Source organism: Marmota marmota, unplaced genomic scaffold, assembly GCF_001458135.2.
Source record: "Marmota marmota marmota unplaced genomic scaffold, marMar, whole genome shotgun sequence".
Lineage (NCBI taxonomy): Eukaryota > Metazoa > Chordata > Mammalia > Rodentia > Sciuridae > Marmota > Marmota marmota.
The window spans coordinates 35,953,295-35,979,717 of record NW_026000229.1 but is presented as its reverse complement, the minus strand read 5'-3'; the positions used below and the strand labels follow the sequence as shown (position 1 = coordinate 35,979,717).

The 26,423-nt window shown below is 38.7% G+C and overlaps 1 protein-coding gene and 1 pseudogene across 8 annotated transcripts in view; one reads left to right on the top strand and one right to left on the bottom strand.

The window, feature by feature from the left end:
* Positions 1 to 26,423, top strand: part of Stard9 (StAR related lipid transfer domain containing 9) — a 135,893-nt gene continuing 109,470 nt past the window's right edge. For 7 of the 8 annotated variants that reach the window (XR_007343901.1, XM_048793446.1, XM_015480760.2 and 4 more), the window contains exons 1-3: positions 1 to 148; positions 3,861 to 3,930; positions 6,630 to 6,746. Coding sequence is in view for 6 of the 8 variants with exons in the window: in XM_048793446.1 (XP_048649403.1) it covers positions 102 to 148; positions 3,861 to 3,930; positions 6,630 to 6,746 (234 nt within the window). In the remaining 2 variants the exon portion in view is untranslated. Of the gene's footprint in view, positions 149 to 3,860; positions 3,931 to 6,627; positions 6,747 to 26,423 lie in introns of those variants that run through there. The other variant, XM_048793447.1, reaches the window with a different exon arrangement.
* Positions 9,133 to 10,157, bottom strand: LOC107137641 (annotated as a pseudogene).

Below are 26,423 nucleotides of genomic sequence, written 5' to 3'. Positions count from 1 at the left end.
CTGGGGGGTGGGGCTGGGCTTGGCCCTGGCTAGGCTGGGCTAGGCTGGGCTAGGGATGCCTAGACTGGACTGACCTCCGGGGATTGAGTTGTAACCGAAGGATGGCGAATGTGCAGGTGGCCGTGAGGGTCCGGCCCCTCAACGAGCGGTGAGTCTGGGCAGGAGGGGGCGCCTGAGGCGTCAAGAGAATTCAGAGGAGCGCAAGGGCCCCACTTTTCTGGCGCGGGGAAATAAAACACAAAGTGACCCAGGGACCCAGGGTCCGGAAGCCGTAAAGGCTTGGCGAAACAGGCCTGGAGTCGAAATTTCTTGTTGTGACCTGGAGGATAGCAGTTCCCTGGCGGCCTCACGAGAGCGGCGCGTTGTGTGCGCAGTGTCCTGGCGTCCTGCCAGCTTGGAGTTTCTAGGGACCATGGCTCAAGTCTTGATGCACGGGATTGGGCCTTTCTCATTCTACAGGTTGTGAAGGATTTGGAGAGGTGGCAGTCTGTCACACTTCTTGATGTAACCCTAGAGGACTGAGACAAAAGGGTGTACATGGTTTTCCTCTGCGAGGACTTGAGAGGAAAATTGAGGCCCAGAGAGATGGTGGTTTTAGTTTGCGCTCAACAGCTGATCTGATCAAAGACAGAATTGAAGTGAAGGAAGTTACTCTAATCTTTTTCTTCCACATCCCTAGCTCCTCAGGGATGAACCTGATCTTGCAACTTTAAGCCCTTGAGGCTTCCTGAATCCATCCACATATTTTCTTCTCTTTTCCACTATTTTTTTTTTTTTACTCATATATTTGGAGAGTAAGGTAAGACTTTGTAGAAGAGTTGGTGTTCGAACTGTTTTTTTTTAAATTTTGTTTTATCTATTTATTTTAATATATTTTTAGTTGTAGGTGAACACGATACCTTTATTTTATTTTTATGTGGTACTGAGGATCGAACCCAGTGCCTCACATGTGCTAGGCAAGCGCTCTACCACTGAGTCACAATCCCAGCCCCTCAAACTGTTTTTTAAAGATCTTTTAGTTTGCTAACAGGTAGAGAAAGTGCAGAGGGCCTCTGAAGGAGTAAGAACACCAAAAGAAAAATATTTAGGCTATTGGAAACAGATTAGTTTTGGTTGAGAGAGGGTTGGTGTGGAGGGAGGTAAGTGATAGGCAATAAAATTGGCAGAGTGTGGTTGGGAACCAGAGGCACATATTGGAATTATTTGAGAAATTTTAAATTTTCAAGGACATAAGATGACTTGATAATTGCATAGAAAAGTCAAAAAAGGCATTGTCTTAAGCTGGGCATACAGCTTAATGGTAGAGTGGTTGGCTAGCATGTACAAGGTACTGGATTCAATCTCCAGCCCTGCAAAACAAAAAGAAAGACATTGTCTCCCAAAACAAAATTTGGTGCAATTGGTTAATTACATTGGTTTCATATAAAGGTGATTGACTTTGAAGTCTTGTAATTGACAGAAAAATTGTAAGAGCAATAAGAAGCAGGAAGGAGAGAGAAAAGAGAATAGGAAGAAGGCAAAAGAGGTACTATGAAGAAAGAAAAGCAGCAGGTACCTAAACTGCTGTGTTTGGGTTGGTAAATGGCTTATGACATCTGCCTTCTGCATAACTGGATGTGATTTAAAACTAGGAATTCATAGGTGTAGCTGCTGTCCTGGAAATAGCCTCTGGTAAAAATCCTCTTTTTTCAAAACTGTTCTTTTAGGATTCTCAGGGTAACAACATTGACCACTCCTAGTAGTAACTTCTTAGTTCTTTAGGAATTAGGAATTTTAAATACCATGGATTAGTGTGAAATATGATATATCAAGAATTATGTAATGTTTTGAACAGCCAACAATAAAAAATTAAAAAAATAAATAAATAAATAAATAAATAAATACCATGGATTAGATTAAGAAAATGATGTTGAAATTGGGTTGTTATTATTTACATCCATGATAGAGAATAACTTTATCTCATCCAACAAAAGTGGAAAGAAGAGGACAAAAACTTACTTTTAGCTCAAGTGAAGTGCTTTGAGAGTAAGTGGTAGAATGCCAAGACTGTTGACCTTGAGGTGTGAGTAGATTGTAGCAGGCTGGAGTTTCAGGACCAGAGATTCAGGCACAGATACAGAAAAATCCAATTCAATCCCAACTGAGAATCTAAATGACTCTCCTCTTCCCACAGAATCCTACAGAGATGATAGATGTGCCCCAAGGTGTTAACTTCCACTGTCTTCATCAAGGCTGTTCTCCATGTGGGGAATATGCTGATTGTGTGGTTTGTTTCACCCTTCAAATAAGTCATTGGCACAGATTCAGTTAACAAAGTCATTGGATCTTATGTTGTACTTGGGAAGAAATTCTGGAGATCATCTGACCCAAGTTTACATTTTTTGTTTTTCTAGATAAGGAAATAATCTTGTTTAAGGTCTAAAAGCAAACAGCGAAGATTTGATTCACTAAACCACATTGCTGCTTCCTGAGATTACAGGGAAGTTATACCTCTTTCTCAAGTGCTCTTTAGCAGGACCAAATAACGAACCCTGAATAAAATAACATAGGAAATAATTTTGATGTCATCCCCTTTACCACACAGTTGTTTCCCATAATCAGAAATTCTCTTTGTTATTGTGAGTTACTTTCATTTTTCAATCTAAAACCATTCAGTATTGAATGGTTCTGCCAATTCTGTAGACTCTGCAGCAGTCCATCCTGACCTGTGAAAAATTACTTCTCATACAGTGAATAGCTTTTCTGTTTTTTTTTTTCTCTTAAACTATAAAATAGGGAGAACTGCTTCATATTTTTTATGAAAATTAAAAAAATACATTAAAAATATTTAGAACCTGGCTCATTTTAAGTGTCTAATAAAGCGTTAGCTCTGAGTTTTAGTGACTATTTTTATTCATCTGTATCCTGTACTTAGCTGTTTTTTTTTTTTTTTAAGTTTTTCAAAGGAATAAATACCAAGTGACAACAATTTTGTTCTGTTCCTTTTTAGGGCAGTAGTTACCAAATTATAGTATACGTAAAAGCCACCTGGCAATCTTGTTATAATGTAATTTGTTATTCCTGCCCCCCAATCATAAATTTGAATTAACTAGGCCTTCTCTTAATCCCCCATAATTTGATGTAGGCAGCCTATGGCTTATTCCTGTTCACAACCTTTAACCATAAGGAATGAACAAGAGTTAGTGTTAGCAGTGTTACCACGTAACTGCAACATAGAAAGATTTTTAAGGATTTTGGCTCTCATTCTGCTGTAAGAAGATTTAAGGAAAGGATTTGGGAAAAATGTCTCAGTATCTCACCAGAGAAGACTCCAATACCTTTTTCATACCCCTGCTCAAATCCCAGAGAAGATTAAAGATTATACCATGTTGTGTGCTGGGCTAGGAATACTTTCTAAGATTTCCAAGCCTGATTTCCAAGCTATAGTTAAAAGCTCAGGCTTTATGTTCAGACAAATTTGGATTTAAATCCTAGTTCTACCCTTGCTGGTTGTGTGACCTTGGACAAGTAATGTAATTTTCTTTAAGATTTAGTGTTTCATCTGTAAAGGTGAAAATATGTTAAGAAGTTTTATCAGAAGAGTATGAGGATAAATAAGATGAAGTACAATAAATCGTGCACCTAATATAGTACCTAATAAGTCGTGACTATTAGGTGTTCCAGAATTAAACTGTAATGATCTAGAGAAGCATACTGTGATGCTTGATACGATGCTTATAGCTTTTTTATGGAGACAGGTCCTTGACTTATGGCTATAGCAATAGGGAAACATTTTGTCCCCCTAGTGCTGATCTGAGCTTCTCTATGATTTTTTTTTAAAGTAATGTTTATTCTCATATGGTTTTGGTTCTTGTTTCCAGAGAGACCAAAGAAGGGGGAAGAATCATTGTGGAAGTTGATGACAAAGTGGCAAAGATCAGGAATTTAAAGGTAAACCTGAAATTATTTTCTATTTGCTTTCCACTGAGGACTTAAAATTATTACAGGGGTTTCTGGGGTGAAAATGTATATGTGAATGTATGTAGAAGGGGGAGAGAGGATCATATAAGGAAAATTGTAAGACGACCCTGGACCAATAATAAAGCAAATTTTAAGGGCTGGGGATGTGGCTCAAGCGGTAGCGCGCTCGCCTGGCATGCGTGCGGCCCGGGTTCGATCCTCAGCACCACATACAAACAAAGATGTTGTGTCCATCGATAACTAAAAAATAAATATTTAAAAAAAAAAAAAAAAAAAAAAAATTTTAAAATAAGTCAAAAAAGCCAGGGGATGTGGGCTACTACAGCCTAAGTTCTATCACATAGCGAATAGAGGTGGGCATGGTGGTACATGCTTGTAAACCTAGCTACTCAGGAGGCTGAAGCAGGAGAAGTGCAAGTTCTAGGCTAGCCTGGGCAACTTAGGAAGACTCAGTCTCAAAACTTAAAAAATAAATAAAAAGGACTGGGATGTAGCTACATGGTGGAGCACTTGCCTGGCATGTGTAAGGCCCTGCTTTCAATCCCAAGTACTGGCAGGGAAAAAAAAATGTGTGTGTGTCTATGTATGTGTATGTATATGTATGTATATGTATATATGTATACATTTGATGCAGCTATTTTGGGAACTGGTAACTGCTTTGAAAATAAACACTGAGGATGTTATGGAGGCTGTGACTACCTTAAATCATGCCAGGGCAATCTGTATGTCTGTTTAACTCATCTGACCATCAGAGTTGTTTTTGGCGGGTGGGGTGGGGTGGTGGGTACTAGGGATTGAACTCAGGGGCACTCTACCACTGAGCCACATCCCCAGCCCTATTTTGTATTTTATTTATTTAAAGACAGGGTCTCACTGAGTTGCTTAGCGCCTCGTTTTTTGCTGAGGCTGGCTTTGAACTCATGATCCTCCTGCTCCGCCTCCCAAGCCTCTGGGATTACAAGTGTACACCACCACATCTGTCAGACTTTGTCCCAAGCCTCTCAACTGATATCATTTTATCAAGAGACATTATTAGTTATTTTAGAACGTACCTGATAATGCAAGATTTACTTTTGCCATACTGAGATCCAAGTAATAGCCTTCAGATCCCAGAAGGGAGTCATTCACAACCCTGAGTCTTGTTACAGGTTTTCTTTCACAGATCTGACTAAACTTTGATTCACAATTGGTCAGATATGGAAAATTTCCTTCCCCTGCCTTACCCATTCCTAGAGTTAATTTCCTCCATCCTTTCCACTATTTATCAGACTAGCAGATAATGGAAGGGTTCTTCCCTTTGTGAACTTTGAAGAGTGGAGAGAGACAGTGCATTATGGTAGTACTCAACCATGTGAGTACTACCATAATCAGCTTGCAAGTGGAAGCCAGCACTCCTAAGAGCTGAGGACATTGAGTGGCAATTGTGAGGATTATCTGGACTCCAGGCTTTAGAACCATGCCCACTTCAGTCATTTCTGTGATGTGATTTGTTTTCTTTTTCAATAACTCCCCACTGAAAGAGAATGGGACTGTCAGACTTTCAAAATGAGCTCCCTGGAAATAAAGATCCTTTTATTTTATTCTTTGCTGTCTCTTATTTATATCTCTATTGCCTAATCACTTCAGCTGTTTTGTTCTGAGATCTCATATTTTGGTTCTTAAGAATAAATCTTATCCAAGATCAAACTTTAATCTGCCCTCTAAATACCTCCCTGGCTGCTTATTTCCCTAAGGTCAGTTGTCCACTAACAATGTCTTACTCATTCTGATAACCTCATTCTTCTGCAGTTTTTTTTTTTTTTAAAAAGTACTGGCGATCCCCAGCAGTTTTTATTTTTATTTTGAGACAGGTCTCACTACGTTGTCCAGGCTGGCCTTAAACTTGCAATTCTTCACCTCAGTCTCCCAAGTTTCTGGGATTACAGGCATGAAACACTGCATTCAGGGATGCTTCTATGGTTTTTGATGGCTAGGTTCTTTCCCTGTTCAGAGTCTGAATTTTAAATATTAACACAAGGTACTTCTGTGAGTAATGCATTCTCCGCAGAGTACTCAGAATTCAGTGCAGTTCCAACTTTGGGTCTTCCTTGGGCAGTTGGATTGTTCCTATCTCTTCTGTCCAACATGGTTTCTAATTCACTGGGGGTGAGTACCCAGGAACTTCAGTGAAAGCTCCAGCTTGGTGCAGTCTGCCAGGTCTAGAGGCAGAACTACTTACTATTCATGTGCTCTCAGTCTACTCTACAGAAGATACATAGATAGTGATTAAGATGCCTGGAGAGGGAGAGACTTTCTCTCTCAAGCTGTCCTGTATCTCCTATGGTTGTTACTAATGAAAACAGACACATGATAGAATGATACGTTGATTTAGTTCTGTGGGACTTTATTTGTACCTATTAAAGTGAAGATAAAAGTTACCTTTTTTTTTTTTTTTTTTTTTTTTGTGGTGCTGGAGATTGAACCCAGGGCCTTGTGCATGCGAGGCAAGCACTCTAACAACTGAGCTATATCCCTCAGCCCTGTTACATTTTTTTCTTTTGACACTAGGTTTCATAAACATTCTGCGACCAGTCCAGGTCTCTCTAGTTATAATATGGAGTGATCAAGTGCCACTGGCCTGTGTCTGATATTATAGTAAAGAAGACATTGGATTCTATGTTTGATTTTAGGTGGATGATCGACCAGATAGCTTTGGAGACTCCCGGGAGAAGGTTGTGGCATTCAGCTTTGATTATTGCTACTGGTCAGTTAACCCAGAAGACCCTCAGTATGCATCTCAGGATGTGGTAATGTCATTTGTCACTTTCCTTTCTTTAGTCCTTCTCTTTTAAGATGTTTATTATAAAGATACTTGTCATAGTCCTTATGGCATAATTGCGCCAATTGTAAGTATTGTAATGGTACTTTAAATTTTAATACAAACTGATGAATTTAAAAGGAAAAAAGCTCCAGTGCATCAAAAGACCATTGATGGCCTTGAATTGTGGCTCAGTGATAGACTGCTTGCCTAGCATAGATGCTCTGGATGTGATCCCCAGCACTGCTTAAAGCAAACATACTAAAACCATTAACCTTGTCAAGTAATCATTTCTATGGTAGTGTTAATAAAAGAAACTTATTTCAAATGCAGAAATCTCATTGTATGTCTTCTCAATTCTTCATAACTGGATGTAGTAAATTAGCATAGAATATGGGACCTGGCTATTTTTCACTTTGGTCAGAAACTAATGGTGTTTTGGGCTGAGAAATGGTGGTAAGAGGCATCAGGTCCAGAAGGAGCACAGGAAGTGGGAAAAGACTACTTGATCAGGACATGGAAACTGGCTTTTATCTTTATAGGCTTGGGCCTCAGCAAGATTTAAGTGGATATTAGTTAGCTCAGAGGGTGTTTGATCCTATGATAAGTGAATGGAACTCACCTCAAACATGGTCTTGACTTGTGTGCAGTAGAAGGGCTGAAGAATCTAAGAAGCTAGTATCATCTTTGAGCCTTAGGATTATACTTATGCTCCTAGGTAGAGTGGAAAATGGCTAGACTGCTAGTTTTTGAGCCTGCTAGGTATGTAGGAGGCAAATCCTATTGATCTATTGCCTGAGGATTGGGAGGACCAGCCAAATCTTTGCCAGCTGAGCTTTTAGTCACTCTTCATGTACCTCATAGTTCTTGGCCCTCTCAGTTTTCTAACACAATTGGAAGCCTGGCAGTGGGTCTACAGGACATTTTTGTTTCTGGGAAGATGCAACATGCTACTGCTTTGAGCACTGTTAAAGGCCTCCTTTCAGTCCCCATGTTGATCAGCAAGCCTTTCCTCTTTCAATTCTATGACTATAGACAACAGCCATAGGGTACACTGTGAAAGTCTATCCCTAAAATTTAAAAAGACAACATTTATTTGACCTTTCATGGTTTTGTATAATTATATATTCTAAAGAAAAAAAAAACACTATAGGAATATATTCTCAGTAAGTACCATTGGTAATAATTTGAGGGGAGACCTGTACAACTATTGCCTTTGAATAAAAAGTCAGAGTCTGTTTTCTACCAAGTATTTGTCTTTTGTGAAACTTTTTATAATTATGCCAATGGAACAATATTATCAAGTCTGAATTACTCAAGGGAAATAGTACTGATTTTCAGCTAATGCAAACTGCTAATAATGACTGGATAGTTCTAAATCATGGAAGTGTAATTTCTCCATTCTTCCCTTCTATGAAGAACCTATAGAAAAAGACCCTATGCCCACTATGGGATTTGTTGTCTCTTTGGGCCCCTTCTGTTATAATATGAGCACCTTGCCTTTGTATCAATGTGTTTGTTGTAAATACTCAGCAGAAAAGTAAACTGTAGACATTACTTAACCCCTACCAGGTTTTCTCTGTCCTTTAGACCTTGAGGACACTGGCAGGTTCACACTTGTCTTATGGCCCTTTTGATTTTTGGTTTTTTTTAAAGAAACAGAACATTTTAATAGATGAAATAAATACTCCAGTACATGCAAGGTAAAAAGTTGACACTGGGGGGGAAAAATCACTCTATGGTGTAAGTTAAAAGATAAAACACACTGGGGCTGGGGATATAGCTCAGTCAGTAGAGTGCTTGCCTTGCATGCACAAGGCCCTGGGTTCAATCCCCAGCACCACAAAAAAATAAATAATTAAATAAAACAAGCTCATTTTTGCTTTACTCCCATTTGCAAATCACATGGCAAAATCATACTCTTTCCACACCAAGTATACTCCTAATTCAACACGACTGCTTCAAAAAATAACAACATACAAAAAAAGATAGCTACATCCATATCTAAGGGCATTTATTTTTTATTAAAATAAAAAAGAAGAAATGAACCCTGACCTTTTCCCTGCCCAATTAATAATAAAATTCAGTTGACAGACGGGTGGGGTATAGGAGTAAAACTACAGCCAGCAGATTACCCATTTTTTATTCCCCACTCCTGTGTGGGCTGTTTGACACTCTTTCGTGCATGTGCCTGGCCCTGACTTCTGGAAGATTCCTTTTGGGCATTTAATGTGTGGGGGAGGGGTCACCTATCTGTTTTTGGTATAAATGGAGAGGGGCATAGAATAAATCTTCCTTTAGCCTGGGGGTAGAAGAAGGGGAATGGAGTGGGGTTGCTAATTCACAGAATTGGAATTCACTGGTGGTAAAATACTTTAAGAGACCTCTATCTTAAAACCTGAGACAGTAGGACAGTAGTCTTCAGATACTGCACAGGCTCTGTTCCTCAGCCTCTTCTGTGGTCCGACATCTTGGCGCCCCCTTCAGGGTGCTGCAACAGATCCCTAAGGCACTGGGTCAGAAGCACGCAGGCCAACCCCATGGTCATGACACCACCCAGAGCAAAGGTCTGCATCACCTTGCCCTCAGCACTCACAGCTCCCACACGACCCAGGAACTGCGGCTCAGTGGTAAAATCTACCAGCACACTCACAGGGCCCAATGAAGAGTGAGCAGTGGCTGCTTGCCAGTTCACTGGGTACCACCTTTACCCATACACAGGCCAGCAGCGCCAATGCACTCGTACTCATGCACTTGACCCCCAGCTTGAACTGCTTCTGCCAAAATCACTCCAGTGACTTGTCACTGGCCAGGGCGCATGTGTCTGTCAGGAATTTGAGGTTGCACAACAGGCCCTGACACCCCCAGCAGCAGCTGTGGAGTCATATTGGTCAGTGGAGAGGCTGGTAGCACCGTGCAGCTCTGCTCCAACTTTTGGCAGCAGTGTGTAGTGTCCACCAGGCTTGGATGTACAGGTTGCATGCCTGATGTGGCCACTGCAGCCAGATAGGCAGCCTGGGCTGAGCACTAGGTCAGCAACACCATCAGGTCACCCAGTTCTGCTAGACTGCCCCTGGCCTCTCCAAAGAGGCCTGGGTAAGGCTGACTCTGAACATCATCGTGAGTGAGAGTGGAGAGAGCCTTGGTGAGCGTTGATGGTGTCCTGGTGCTGCTCAAAGGACTCTGCACCGTCACAAGAGGAGACTGGGCCCTTGAAGAGCACCTACTAAGCCTTGTTCAACAGCAACAGCAGGTCAGCCATCAGCCACATCTTGCCCTTGCAGTGGTCGCAGCTGAAAAGCAGCATCTTCTGCAGCTGCGAGCTGGCCCCACCTACCGTGCTCACAGGAGCCAAAGAAGCTAGCTCACCAGTGGGCTTCCCAGCACTGCCACTAGCCATGGTGCCTGGGAGACACTGGCATGCCACTGGGGAGCCCACTACTACCACCATTGCCAGTTTTAGTCCTTGATTTTTATCTCAGCATTCAATACGGATAAGATATCTGGTTACTGATATTTGTAACTTTTCCATTGAAAACTTCCAAGAAGAGCCAGGAAAGGAATTGACTCAGTAAGAGGATGTATCAGTTCACCACACCTACATCAGTCCACCACTGTGACTGTATTTGTGGCAAAAAAATAATGAATGGTCTCTTAGCAGAAAATAACATTCTGATAGCTGTTTCAGAGCTCCCTAGCCATGGCACACCTATGGCCTTAATGTACATACATAAGAATAATTAGCTATTTATGTAAAATGTGATAAATCGGTAATCTTGGAGCATGTATATGTGTTTAAACAAAACATATATATGTATATTAGTGTCAACAAGCTTGGATATGTATTTTGTGTGAGGCTTAATTTACATTTACATGGCTTAATTGTGTAAGTATCTAGTGGAAGCCCAAAAGACCATGGAGGAGGAGAATTCCTAAATGATTCTTCTATTGCCTGATTTTAAAGTTAATGGAAAGATCAAATGGAATCCAGACAGGAAGCCTGTGCAGAGAGATAAAACCAGTGTCTCCTGAGGTTTATTCTGGTTTGTTTATTAATTATCGAGTCCCTCACTGGTCCTAAGAGGAATCAGGATAGGAGAAAGAAGGAAGGGAACCTCTGTCACAGGTTGGAGTACGGCCAGCAGCCCCAGAATGGTGGCAGGACTCATATCCACATGATTCAGTCAGGAGATCTCATTGCTTTCACACAGAAATCAGAGCCCAGAGTTAATTACTGAGGTTAATTACCCTAATTACTGTGGCTTTAAAACCACTAGGGGTAGAAGAGGCAGAATGTCATAAAGTAGTAGGACTTGGAAAGAAAAGAACTTAGACATTATCTAGCTCCTCCTCTCTACAGGATTTGTGGTCACATTTTGTGATATATACAATAAAATTCACCTTTTTAGTGTATAGCATACAACTACGAGTTTTGATAAACACAAGTATGTAACCTGCACTACAATCAGTATGTTAAACAGTCCATCATCTCAGGAATTCCTTCATGCCCCTTTGTGGTCTTATCTTTTCTGCCCCCAGCCCCTATCAACTACTGCTTTTTCCTGACTCTCCAGTTTTGTATGTTCCAGAATATCAAGTAAATGGACTTATGTAGTATGTAGTTATTTAAGTTAGGCTTCTTTCACTTAGCACGATGTATTTGAGGTTTGTTTCTGCTGTTGTGTGTATCACATCATTTTCTGACTTTGATTCAGACTTATTTAAATCAATGCTTTTTTCATCCCTGGGTTTCTTCTTTGTGTAAAAGAAGGACTGTCAACACCTTTAGAAATGTAGCATGGATTTAAGATATCCAAATATCTGAGGGAAGTATCCAATGGATATGAGGGAATATCCAAATATCTAGCCTTGGGGAGATTTTAGGCAACATTATAAGGAACCATTCACATACAGATGTTGACAAGAATGTCATCTATTCAGTATTGGTGCTGCCTTATCATAGTCCTTAGTTTTTTTAGAGATTGAAGGGAATTTAGTAGTCATTTATGCCAGGGTTTCTCAAGCTCAGGACTAGTGACTTTTTTTTAATATCTTTTTTTTTTTTTTTTAGTTTGTAGGTGGTATAATATCTTTATTTATTTTTATGTGGTACTGAGGATTGAACCCAGTACCTCACATGTGCAAGGCAGGTGCTCTACCACTGAGCTGTTACAGCCCCAGCCCCAGATTATTGACATTTTGACCAAACAATTCTTTGTTGTGAGAATCTGTCCTGTGCACTGCAGAATATTTAGTGGCATTCCTGATCTCTACCCACTAGATGCCAGTAGCAGTCCCTCAAAAGTGACAATCAGAAACATCTGCAACTGGGCTGGGGTTGTAGCTCAGTGGTAGAGCGCTTGCCTTGCATGCATGAGGCCCTGGGTTCGATCTTCAACACCACATAAAAATAAATAAATAAAAATAAAGATATTGTGTCCATCTACAACTAAAAAAATATTAAAAAAAAAGAAAGAAACATCTCCAACTGGGCATGGTGGTGCATACCTGTAATCCCAGCAACTCGGGAGGCTGAGGCAGGAGGTTTGCAAGTTCAAAGCCAGCCTCAGCAATTTAGCGAGGGCCTAAGAAACTTAGTGAAACCCTGTCTCAAAAATAAAAAATAGGGCTGGGGTTGTGGCTCAGAGGTTGTGGCGCTCGCCTAGCATGCGTGAGGCACTGGGTTCAATCCTCAGCACCACATAAAATAAAATAAAGATATTAAAACAAATAAAGTTAGGGATGTGGCTCAGTGGTTAAGCACCCCTAGGTTCAATCCCTGGTATCCCCCCACGGCACCCCACGCAAAAAAAAGATCTCCAGACATTGCTTATTAATCTAGGCCAATCCCCCCCAATTTATCACTGTAGCTATATAAATTACATGGAGCTATATGGGCAATTAATGCCCAAGGAAGACTGGATCCATGCTTCCTTATGGTGGTCTTTTCATTGCTTTATATTATTCTACTTCCCTCTTTGTGCATTTATTTCATAGCCTCAGAAGATACATTAAAGGTTTAAATTCTGTAGTGCTTTGTCACTTCCAGCCCTTGGTGCTAACATACCTGAGTAAATAGATTAGATGTCAATAACTATTGAACAGTAAATTATCAGATACTCAAAAGTTCTGCTAAGAGGCATTTGTAAAAATGCCATTGATGACCAAATGTAATTTAAATGTTTATCACATCATTTACATTCAGTTAAATTTGTATTACTTACTCCATTATAGAATAGGAAATTGAGTCACAGAAAGGCAACAAAATTTGCCCGAAGTCACATAGACAGTAAGTGCAACTAAAAAATAAAGGATTGTCCAACTCTAAATTGTTATAATTTCCACTAAGCCTCGCCAATGCTTAACTTTAGTCACTTGACCAAAAAAAAAAAAAAAAAAAAATATCCCACTTAGCCTACTTGTGATCTGGTCATCTCCTTACACGTATTATCTGATTTAATCACTTTAACTTCCTAAAGAGTAGAGGATTTTATGCCCCCCCCCCCTTTTTAATAATTGAGGAAATTTAGGTTTAGAGCTGTTATATGACCAGCCCAAGTCACACAATAAGAAGTTAAGTCCGGGTGTGGTGGAGCTCATTTGTAATCCCTGCTACTCAGGAGGCTAATGCAGGAGTATCACAAGTCTGAGGCCAGCCTGAGAAAACTTAGTAAGATCCTGTCTCAAAATAAAAAAACTTTTTTTTAAATGTTGTTTTATTTTATTTTTTTTAAAATATTTATTTTTTTAGGTGTAGATGGACTCAACACAATAGCTTTATTTTTATGTGGTGCTGAGGATCGAACCTGGGTCCCACCCGTGCTAGGCAAGTGCTCTATCGCTGAGCCACAATCCCAGCCCTCAAAATAAAAATTTTTAAAAGGGGGGCTGGGGATGTGGCTCAAGCAGTAGTACGCCTGGCATTCGTGCAGCCCGAGTTCGATCCTCAGCACCACATACAAACAAAGATGTTGTGTCTGCTGAAAACTAAAAAATAAATATTAAAAAAAATTTTTTTTTAAAGGACTGGGGATGTAGCTCAGCTTGGCTAGCATGTGCAAGACCTTGGGTTTGATCTCTAGTGCAATAGAGATCAAATACAAGTGACTTTGAACATAGAACCATCATGCAATGTTGATTCATCCTCTTCAGAGTTCATCTTTTTCACTATGCCAAGTACATAAAGGAAAAAGAAAAGAGAGAATATATGGGAAAAGGAAGAGATGAAATGTTGTGAGGGAGAGACAGATAGACTATGGGACTACAGTGAATGGACAATGGTATGGGATCATATACCTGTCTTGTCTATTACCCCAAGACCCTGATATCACCAGCTTTCCATTCTTCTTTTTGTTTTGTTGTGTTTGTTTGTTTGTTTTTTGGTACCAGGGAACTCTGGGGCACTTGACCACTAAGCCACATCTCCAGCCCTGTTTTGTATTTTATTTAGAGGCAGTGTCTCACTGAGTTGCTTAGTGCCTCGCCATTGAACTCGGGATCCTCCTGTCTCAGCCTCCTGAGATGCTGGGATTATAGGCATGCGCCACTGTCTCAGCTTCCCATTCTTAAGGCAAGTCTTCATTGGTCTAAATTGTGTTTCTACTCTTTATTAGTATTTGGAAATAGCCAAAGCTTTTTTTTTTTTTTAATTTGACCTATATTTTATCTGACTTGATCTATATTAAAGACAGAGGTTACACCTGGATTTGAATTCAGGTGCAGCTACTTATTAAGCTGATTTATGATGAACAAATTACCTAACCTCTTTGCATCCTAGTATCATTAGTGATAGTAATACACACCTCAGAGTTATCATGGGGAGGAAATGAAATAATTATGTAAAGTGTCCATCCCAGTAACTTCCTAATAGATACTTAGTTCTTGAGTTCTTTGGCTTTTTTTTTTTTAATCTCTGTTGTAAAAAACATTATCATAAAACAAGAGAAGCAAGAGTTGAACTTGATTTGAAAATCTCTTCCCTGAATCTGGATATGATACCTTCTGGGAAAAGCATGTTCTACTTGGAAAATTAAACTAACTACCCTTTTTCCTGGTGAGGAACATCTGTTGGAGAAGAAGTCCTCTGCTCAAGAGTATTGTGTTCAGTTGTGTAAAACTTTCCATGTGGAACATTAGCTCAGCTTTACCCACCAAACGACTGTGACTGCTCAAAACAAATCCAGACTGAGTCAACAAAAAGCATATCCAGGAACAAAAAGCTACCCAGCCCTTTGTGAAAACCAGTTGCTCCTATTCTCCTGGAATCTTTATGTTAAAAAGGTCTATTATTTGACTAAAACTCTTGTGAACTTTTCCAGTTATTAAAAAAAAAAATCATGTGAGTGAGCAGAATTTTTCCACATAACCACTGAATCCAAAATTAAAGTTATATCATTAAAGATGATTGTGCTTGGGCTGGGGCTGAGCTCAGTTGGTAGAGTGCTTGCCTAGCACTTGTGAGGCACCACATAAAAACAAAATAAAGGTATTATGTCCAACTAGTATAAAAAATGAAAAGAAAAAAAGATGATTGTGCTTGTTGTGTTTATATTTGTTTGGTCTCCATAGTACACTGAAAACCCCAAAACACACAGAGTACATCATTGCCTATCCTCCAAGAGCCTTGAGAAAGAGAAAGTTATAAATTCTTTGGTGAATTTATCATTGGTCTGAACTTAAACATGAGGGAGGATGTCAGGAACTTGGAGAGGTTTCAGAGGGAAATCACAGACCCCAGAAAGTGATTAAAGGGCTGGACTGCAGGAACCAAGACAAAAGCTTCTATTGGTACAGTATACCTCACATGCATTTGACACAGGGTTATTTATGAAGTAATGTTGGTCCAAAGATGAGAAGAGAGAGGTAATAACACTCCCTAAATACGGAACATGATGAGTTTTACAGTTTATGGTCCTTGAGAACCACCTGGTCTTCATTTCCATTAGGATAAAATAGAGAATTTCAATTAAATTGCAGAGAATTTTATATAATTAGGACATGAAGAATAACATGTAGGGCAGGGGATATATCTCAGTTGGTGGCATGCTTTTCTCTCATGCACAAGGCCCTGGGTTCAATCCCCAGCACCACACACACACACACACACACAAAAAAAGAACACTTAGAATTTTTGAATCCTGATATATGGTTTCTAAAGAGTTTGACTTTAGAATTCCAAAATGTTAAAATTAAAAATGCTGGAGACCATTTGAGATATCTTATTTTTTTTCAATATTTATTTTTTTAGGTGTAGATGGACACAACACAATACCTTTATTTATTTATTTTTTTAATGTGGTGCTGAGGATCGAACCTGGTTCGAGCGCTCAAACACTAAACCACAATCCCAGCCCCAAGATATCTTATTTTAAAGGTGAAAACCTCAAGATACAAAAGTAGTAGTTGTAGAATTTTTGGTGTTCAGAATTGTTGTTATTTTAAAAATATTTTTCTTAGAAGTTGATGGGCTTTTATTTTGCTCATTTATTTATATGCAGTGCTGGGAATCAAACCAGTGTCTCACACATGCTAGGCAAGCACACTACCACTGAGCCACAATCCCAGCTGCCAGAATTGTTCTTGAGGTTGCAGGGAAATGCCTGCTATTTATTCTAATGGTAGACCCATGAACTGCAACACAAAGGTCCCAGCATGTCAGTTAATGTGCTGCTAACAGAATCCCAAGGAAAGATCCTGTTCTTTAGATCAGACCTATCCCCCATTCGTTATTCAGTTGAGGTGAGGAATTTCACTCTCCCCATTTAGTATTATAGGGGAGTATTGAGTGCCTGTTATGAGTTCTACAGTGTGGTCAGCCTGTGATTAGATACTGCTGCCACAGAAGCAGCGTTTCAGTCTGGGAGACTTAATCTGTTATAAGATGAAGGAAAGTGATCTATTTTTTTTTTAACAGAGATATTTTACACAGGATTCATTTAATTGTCACTGACTTATTTTTACAGTTTTAAAAAATCTTACAGTGGATCAAACTTGGTGGATCTATTTTATCTGTGCCTCCAGAAAGTGTACAGAGAAGGACTGTAACCCTTACTTCTTTTGTACCTTCTGTCTCTTATATCTACTGAAATTGGAGTATGAATGAAGGCTTTAGTGAAAGGGTTAAAAAAAAGGGTGGAAGAGTTATTTAAACTGAAAAGGAGCAAGAGGAGAGGGAAACAAAGAAGAATTTAAGCTGGGTTCAGTGGTGCATGCCTGTAATCCCAGTAGCTTGGGAGGCTGAGGCAGGAGGATCGAGAGTTCAAAGCTAGCCTCAGCAAAATCGAGGTCTCAACTGAGACCCTGTCTCTAAATAAAATATAAAATGGACTGGGGATGTGGCTCAGTGGTCAAGTACCCCTGAGTTCAATTCCTGGTAACCCTCACCCCCCAAAAAGAAGAAATTAAGGTGAGGAGGAATTTGAGAGCTCACAGAGGAGCAGATACTGTTAGGATTCAATGGCTTGGCTTTTTTCAAATAGATATAATTATCTCTACTTAAGGGATAAGAACAGGCTCAAATGCTTAAGGTCACACAACTGATTGGTGGAATCAGCAATCAGACTCGTGTTGATTGTGTGACTCCAGAATTCAGGCTTTCATACACACACACACACACACACACACACACACACACAGAGCTCTGTTCCTATATTTCCAGTGCTACACATCTGGAATTCATGATCAATTAATGACCTGATGGATAAAAGACAAGATAGGACTCTGCCTTCTTAAATTGTTTTTTTAGGGTTTTGTTTACTTGTTTTTGTGGTGTTGGGGATGGAACCCAGGGCTTTGTGCATGCTAGGCACAAGCTCTATAACTGAATTACAACCCAGGTCCTACTTTTTGAATCTTGCTGCCTATTTTGAGAAGCTTTCCAAGTATGCTTAAGTTGTAGAACTACAAAGGTCTATAAGTTTCTCCATGTATCTTCTTTCCCTGATGCATTTATGTGCTAGGAAAGTGGGGAGTTGTGGGGGTGTTAAAGCATTTCCTCATGAATATTTGCAAAGCTGTGTACATTCCATCACTACTGCTGCTTCATTCCAACCACCATGGATACAGAAGTAGAAGGAAGAGAAGTTTATAAGAAAAAGGCTTTTTTTGTGCAATAATTGGATGGGGCTCTGTGGGACTGAGTGGGGGAAGGGAAATTACCATGAGAGTTTTCAATATGTTCTTTCTGCCAGCAGCACAGCTGCTCTGCTCCATAAGCATATCCATGGGCTGGGTTTTAAAGGAATAAGATCTTCCTTTTGGCTTCAATCTTTTTTTTTTTGTAGATGGACACAATACCTTTATTTTATTTATTTATTTTTATGTGGCGCTTGAAGGATATGGGGGAAAAAATGGAGAAAGAAGGACAGTGAGTCCCAGGGAGAGTAGGAAAACAAGGGACTCTAGACTTTCACCATTTCCCTGCAACAATGAGCTCTGAACCAGAGCTGTATCTACAGCTGTTCTCTCTGACTGACACATTCTGCTTTGATTCATTCTCACTAAACCCTATAAAACTCAGACCCCTATTGCAACCAGTTGCCATTTTCTCTCTAGAAAATATGCCCCTCTGGTGCTTATCCATTTAGGTCTATTCGTTTCTTTTTTTTTTCATTTTGCGCTGAAACTTGGAACAGAGTTTGGGGCTCTTTACTCCTCCCCATCCTAATGTTTTCAGTGCTGAGGATCAACCCAGTGCAGCATTTAATTGAATCTTTAAAGATAGCTTTCAGACTCAGAAACATCTGAAGGACAGAGTTCTGTGATGTTTAAATTTAAAGCTTGCTGCTGATGCCAAATGCCTATACAAATATGAACAGTGGAAATTGGAGAATTCTTTTTTTTAATGTTACTGTATTTTTTTTTTTTAAATATTTACTTATTTATTTATTTTAGTTTTAGGCGGACACAACATCTTTGTTTGTATGTGGTGCTGAGGATCGAACCCGGGCCGCACGCACGCCAGGCGAGCGCGCTACCACTTGAGCCACATCCCCAGCCCCAGTTACTGTATTTTTTATACCTTTATTTTTATTTATTTATTTTTATGTGGTGCTGAGGATCAAACTCAGTGCCTCACACATGCTAGGCAAGCGCTCTACAACTGAGCTATAATAGAAGCCTTAGAGCATTCTTTTAAAATGCAAAAGTTTGTTTGGGCTCTTTTCCCCAGCAAGCCAAGAGTAGTAGGAATTCCTGGGAGTAGCTAAAGCCCTTGAGATCTAGGTTGGAAAAAGAGGTTATCTGCAGGGGAATTATACTGATATCTTGATAGTCATTTGCAGACCCAGGGCAGCCTAAGAACAAATATAGTGTTCTTGAGATAATTGTCCTTGACCCAGAAGTTCTCTTGCTTGCATCTTCAGTGCTGAGCTATTGCCTTTTACTCTCACTCTGCCCCCTTACACTTGAGTTTGTTATGGGGTTTAAAGAAATTGTTAAGGGCTGGGGATTAGCTCAGTTGTTGAGCCTTTGCTGAACCAGTTGTACAGGTCCTTGGGTTCAATCTCGAGTACTGCACAAAAAAATGAAATAAATTTATTGATTGTCAGTTAATTACTTGAAGAAGAAAAGTATAATGGCAATGAGTGTTTTCAGTTTGGGGGGAAAAACCAGTTTGCAAAATCATTTAAACAAGAGGTACCCCTTTATTTATTTTTTTAAAACTTTCTTTTAAGTATTTTTTTAGTTGTAGTTGACACAATATCTTTTTTTTCTTTTTTTTTAAAGAGAGAGAGAGAGAGAGAGAATTTTAATATTTATTGTTTAGTTTTTTTTTCGGCGGACACAACATCTTTATTTGTATGTGGTGCTGAGGATCGAACCCGGGCCGCACACATGCCAGGCGAGCGCGCTTCCGCTTGAGCCACATCCCCAGCCCCGACACAATATCTTTATTTTATTTATTTATTTTTATGTGGTGCTGAGGATCGAACCCAGGGCTTCGCATGTGCCAGGCGAGTACTCTACTGCTGAGCCACAACCCCAGCCCAAGAGGTACCCCTTTAAACAAAAGATGTGTACATCCACCAAAATAAGCATGTCAGGCAGACTGTTAACAGTACATTTGTCCTAAGGAATCCCCCCTGGTTTGCCTTGCCAGATGCTAAATGTTCTTCCCACATATTTCCACAGTAAGCCTGGTCTAAGTACCCTAAGCCACATTTCAATAGTCCTCTGGGGGACTAGTGTAGCTGACCAACAAAAGGCCCCTTCTAAATTCAGTGCTCAGAGAAAGGGAAAAGAAATGGGACTGTTTTTCCTCTAGTTATGTGCTCAAATAATGGCATAAACTAAAGTGTCACCTAGCTTATTAAAATATTTTGCTATACAATATAAGCTAATTGTAAAATATACAGAAGAGTATAATAAAAAAGTTTAAAAGCCTTTCCTTCTTGGAGGGCAGTGGCACATGCCTGCAATCCCAGCTATCCAGGATGCTGAGGCAGGAGGATCACAGGTTAGAGGTCAACTTGGGCAATTTAGCAAGACCCTGTCTCAAAATAAAAGCCTGGGGATATAACTCAGTGGCAGAGCACTTGCTTAGCATGTATGAGGCCCTAGGTTTTATCCACAGTATGGAGGAAGGAAGAAAAAAAGCCTTCCCTTCCATACTTTCTTGTTGGTCTCCCTTGTGAGAGGTAACCACTAGTTTGGTATCTTTCCTGACATAATCTTTTTCTTATTTATTTTTAAGAGGAATTAGCATATTAAGGAGATTGATCTATTTGTGATAGACATTGCAAATATTTTCCCTTTTTATACTTTTGTTTCTGTTTATGATTGTGTGTGTATGTATATGTATGTACATGCTTATGTACAATTTAAAAATATATATACTCAAATTTATCAACCTTTCTCTTTCACTTCTTGGTATGTTAAGCTTAGGCCTTCCCACTCTGAGATTATAAACATATTTTTCATAGCTTTTTGTTCTTCATGGTATACTAAAGAGTTTATCTTTTTAATGTTTAAATATTTGATCCATTTAATTTTTTTTTTTTTAAATTTCGTGATGCTGGAGTTTGAACCCAGGGCCTTACACATACTAGGTAAGCGCTCTAACACTGAACTTCAACCCCAGCCCCTGAAATTTTTTTCAATCTAAGGGATGAGGTAAGGCTTCAACTTTTGTTTTCTAAATAGCTAACCAGTTGTCCTGGTACCACTTATTGAACAACTGTCCTTTCTCTACCAATGAAAAGCCACTTTTATTTTTTAGTAAATTCCTATATATATTTTAGGTCTCTTTTAAAACTGTTTTGCTGGGTACAGTGGTACATACCTATAATCCCAGCAACCTGGGAGACTGAAGCAGGAGGATTGCAAGTTTGAGGCCAGCTTCAGCAATTTAGCAAAGCCCTAAGCAACTTAGCAAGACCCTGACTCAAAATTTTAAAAAAGGTTTGGGGATGTAGCTCAGTGGGTTCAATCCCCCATACCAAAAACATGTAACAACCAAAAAGCTATTTTTCCATCGATTTATTTATATTTTAGTAAAAGTCATACTGTTTCAGAAATTTTCAAACATATATGCCTGCATGCATTGAGCCACGGGTACACACACACATACTTATATATAGACACATACCTTATTGTTGTGCGACTTTTTAATATTGGGCATTTCTTTCTCCAAGTATCCTAGTTATTTTGGTTATTGCCTTTCCCAAAAATGCATATATTTTCTTATTATTGCTTGTGATAGTTCCTCTTCCTAGTATGTAATAATACATCTAATTTCTCTAATTCCTACCATTTAAAAATGTTCATTCTTCAAGATATAGTTAAAATGGTACTTCCTCCTTGAAGTCATCAACTGTTAAATTCTCATATCTTGTTACTCCCTGTGACACTGTGTGTTTATTAATTAAACTTCATGCTTTTTTCAGTCATGTATTTTATCTATTAATGAAGATAATTTTAATATTACATTTATTAAATATAAAATAACAAAATATTTCATTGAAAACTAACCAAGAAAGTACAAAATAACTTAATAATTGGTTTTCTGTACTTTGGTTTGGTCAAGAAGCTATTATAGGCAGTGGAAGGTACCTATTAAACATTTATTGCAGTACTTACTGCTATGAATATAAACTTAATGTGTTTTTGATACATATTATCTTAGTAGGTGATCCTTGAAGGCAGACTAGACCTGATTTATCTATGAACACTCCATATTCCCCAGCACAGAAATCATTCATTTAATTACTCAGTAAGCATTTAGGAAGCAGCTACAATCTGTAGCAAGTAGGTTTGAGTGCCCTTTTGGTGATAAGAGACATATCCTATCCCTCATAAAGCTTATAGTCTTATCCTTCATAAAACTTATAGTCCTATTGGGACTACCAGAATTTTAGACATATGAAAATAGCAATACTGAATAAAGTATTAAATGAGTGGTACTACAGTAAGGACCTCAGGAATTCAGAGAAATAACATATCTATATGTTGCTTTGAATAAGTTTAGGGTGCCATTTTGGTTAGAGGGAATGGCATAAGCAAAGATTCCAAGGCAGGAATGTTCAAAGTACAAGTTTGAATGAATCAGGTGGTGCCAGTCTAGGTGAAGCTAAAAGGATGTAGTCATAGTGACCATCTCCTCAAGTTTCTCAGAGTCCAGACTTCCACATTCTACCTCTGATCTGCTCCAAACTCCTAGGGGACATGGAAGCTAAACATGTTTGTTTTAGGTATAGTGATAAAGTAGGCTCAGGAAATGCTGGATCCTTAGCTGAGTCCAGAATATAGACTACATGCCATCACTCCAATTCCAGAAGCAAGAAAGGGAGCATGGATAATTTCCCTTTAGATAATTTGGGTTCCATGAGGGTTTTTAGCCTGGGAACCAGAAGCAGTGTATCCTGAGTACAAGATTACAGGGTTTCAGAAACAGTATTCCTCACTTAATAAACATGTATTATGTGCCAGGCATAGGAGGTGCTGGGTAAACAAATTGAGAATAGGTGAGAGGCAGGATGGAGAAAGGTAGTTTTGTTCATTTCTTTACTCACTTGATGCATCTCCTTTTCTACAGATCAGATAGATTTTAAGCAAGTCTAATGTCACATTTAAGATTCCCTCTTTTACAGGTGTTCTAATAGACTATAATGCTCACATCATCTTTCCATCTCACTGTTGCTCAGCGATCACTGCCTTCCTTTCTTGGGACCACAGTATCCCCATGTTTGCCGTTCTCTTCAGGAACCTGCCCATGGCACATCCTGCAGATTTGATCTTGCTCCAGAATGGTAAAAGGGTTCTGACTTTAACATTTAAAGCTTCTTTCTTGTAGAAAAATAGCCTCCTAGGAAAATATAATCTTTTTTTTTCCTTTTGGATGTGCTTTTTGAGCTTTATTAAAGACCTTTATGTCCAGAAACTTCTTTACTATAAGAGCAATAGGATGTTTCCTACCTCTTGGGAATACAGACTTAGTTGAGAATTGTTATATCTTTCTACCCAAACTGACATTACTTAGAGCCTGTTAAAAATACCTAGTTTCAGACCCTACCTGTGTCTACTGAATCAAAATCTGCATTTTAGCTGGGTGTGGTGATACATGCCTATAATTCCAGTTACTCAGGAGACTGAGGCAAGAAGATGGCAAGTTTGAAGCCACCCTGGGCAACTTAGTGGGACCTTGTCTCAAAATAAAAAATAAGGGCTGGGGTTGTAACTCAATGGTAGAGTGCTTGCCTCACACACATGAGGCACTGGGTTTTATCCTCAGCACCATATAAAAATAAATAAATAAAGGCATTGTGTCCATGAAAATTTTAAAAAATAAAATAATAAAACATAAAAAGGGCTGGAGCTGTGGTTCATGGTAAAGTACCCTGGTTTCAATTCCCAGTGCCACCATACACATAAACTTCATTTCATAGAAATGGTAAAGAGAAGCAAATTCAGATCTAGGAGTTCTGTTTTAGAGTTTAAGTTGCTGCTAGTCTGAGGACCATACTTTTAGTAACAAGATTCTAGAGTACATGATATGTTCTACCTCAATTTATGTAACTCTGAATCCATTACTGCTTTTTTTATAAAGGCCCTTTGAGTCCTTGATCAACATTTCTCTTGTCAGTTTATTTGACTAAAGAAAGCTGTTACACTCTGACATGCCCACTTACATACCTGCCCTTTCAAGCAAACCTTGAAATCTTTTGATCTAGCCAAACCAGCTTTATATAATGTGATTTAAATAGCTTCAGTTTTCTTATCGTTCAAGATAGAATTCTCATGTATCAACATTGTAGGAATTTTGTTAGAATAAAATGAAAGTATTAAGCTGGGCATGGTGGCACATGCCTGTAATCCCAGCTACTTGGGAGACTGATGCAGGAGAATCACAAGTTTGAGGGCAACCTGACAACTTAGTGAGACCCTGTCTCAAAATTTAAAAAGCGGGAGAAGGGAGGTACTAGGGAGGTAGCTCAGTAGTAGAACACTTGCATAGCATGTACAAAGCCCAGTGTTTAATCACTAGCTCTGAAAAAAAAAAGAAAGAAAGAATTAGGTTGGAGAGGACTTTGGGGAAAAAAATGGAAACATTAAATATCCATTGGTATTATTACTAAAGGGCATTCTTTCTTGTATTTGTACAAGAGAAGACACTTTCTTTGTGAAGTCCTATGTTTCCAGTTAAAGTATACTGTTTTAATTTTTTAACAAAATATTTTCCTTCTAAAAATACTATAATTCATTAAAAAATTAGAAAAAAATTTAAAAAATAGGTAATATATGCACCTGGAAAAATGAAACAGTATAAAAGAACATACAATAAAAAATAAGTTTCTTGGGGATGTGGTTGTAGCTCAGTGGTAGGGTGCTTACCTAACACATGTGAGGCACTGGGTTCAATCCTCAGCACCACATAAAAATACATGAAGGTAGGGGCCGGGGTTGTTGCTCAGTGGTAGAGTGCTTGCCTAGCATGAGTGAAGTACTGGGTTTGATCCCCAGCACCACGTAAAAATAAAGACAAATAAAGGTATTGTGTCCATCTACAACTAAAAATTAAAAAATAAAACATAAATGCTGGGATGGCTCAGTAGTAGAGCGCTTGCCTAGCACGTGTGAGGCACTGCTAATCCTCTGCACTAAACAAACAAACAAACAAACAAACAAACAAATAAATAAAGGTATTATGTTCATCTACAACTAAAAAAAAATTTTTTTAAGTTTCTCTTCTATAATTAGAAATCTTTCTCCCATGCTAAGGCAACTATTATCAATTTCTTATGTATATCCCCAGAGAATTGTATGCAAATACAAGCATGTAGCTATATATTTTCACTTTAAAAAAAAACCCACAAAAGATAGCATGTGCATATTATTCTGTGACTTGTTTTGTTTATTTACTATATCTTGGAGACATTTCCATATTAACTTAAAACCTGCCTCACTTTTTTGATCGCTGTTCAGTCAGTCTTCTGTGTGGGTATACCCTAATTTTTTTGCTACTACGAACTTTTAAACTATTTGTCTTTATATTTACAGGAAATTTCTTTTTTTGTGTGTTTTTAATTTTTTAGTTGTAGATGGACCCAATGCCTTTATTTTTACGTGGTGCTGAAAATTGAACTCAGTGCCTCACCTACGCTAGGCAAGCACTCTACCACTGAGCCACAACCACAACCCTACAGGGAATTTCTTATAGGCTGCATATATGCAATTGGGTCTTGACATTTTCCCTAAATTCACTATTTCTGCCTTTTAATTGGGATTATTTAGTTCATTTGCATTTAATAGGATTTGATACAGTCTGTATCTCATTTATTTTCTTTTTATCCTCTTTATTCTTTTTTTCTCTTTTTTCCTGTTTCTGTATTTTTCTGCCCTTTTTTAGGTTGAATTTTTTATTATTTTATCTTACCTTCTCTGTTGATTTATTAGCTATAATCATTTGTTTTGTTAATGGTTACTTTAGGGTTTATAGTATGCTTTTCTAACTTATCACAGTCTACCTTCAAGTGACAATATATTACTTTCTTTTTTGGTACTAGAGATTGAACTCAGGTGTAGTTGACTACTGAGCCACATCCCTAGCCCTATTTTTAAAAAAATATTTATTTTTTGTTGTAGTTGGACACGATATCTTTATTTTATTTATTTATTTTTATGTGGTGCTGAGGATAGAACCCAGGGCCTCGCACGAGCTAGGTGAACACTCTACTGCTGAGCCACAACCCCAGCGCCCCCAGCCCTATTTTGTATTTTATTTAGAGACAGAATCTCCCTTAGTTGCTTAGTGCCTCCCAGTTGCTGAGGCTGGCTTTGAATTCATGATTTTCCTGTCTCAGCCTCCTAAGCCATTGGGATTATAGGCATGTGCCTCTGTGCCTGGCCATTATATCACTTTCTGCATAAAAAAAAAGATACACAAGAATACTTCTATTTCTCCTATGCAGTCACTATGCTATCAGGTCATGTATTTTATATCTACAAATGTTATTAACCTCATAATATATTTTTACTACTTATATTTAAACATTAAATTATCTTTTACAGAATTTAACAGTGATAACAATAATCTAATAACGTATTTACCCTTTAGTCACCAGTTCTGATGTTCTTTATTCCCTTTTGTAGGTCCATATTTATATTTAGTGACATTTTCCTTCTATTTGTTAATATGTTCTTTTTGCGGGGGCATCCTAGGGAGTAAATC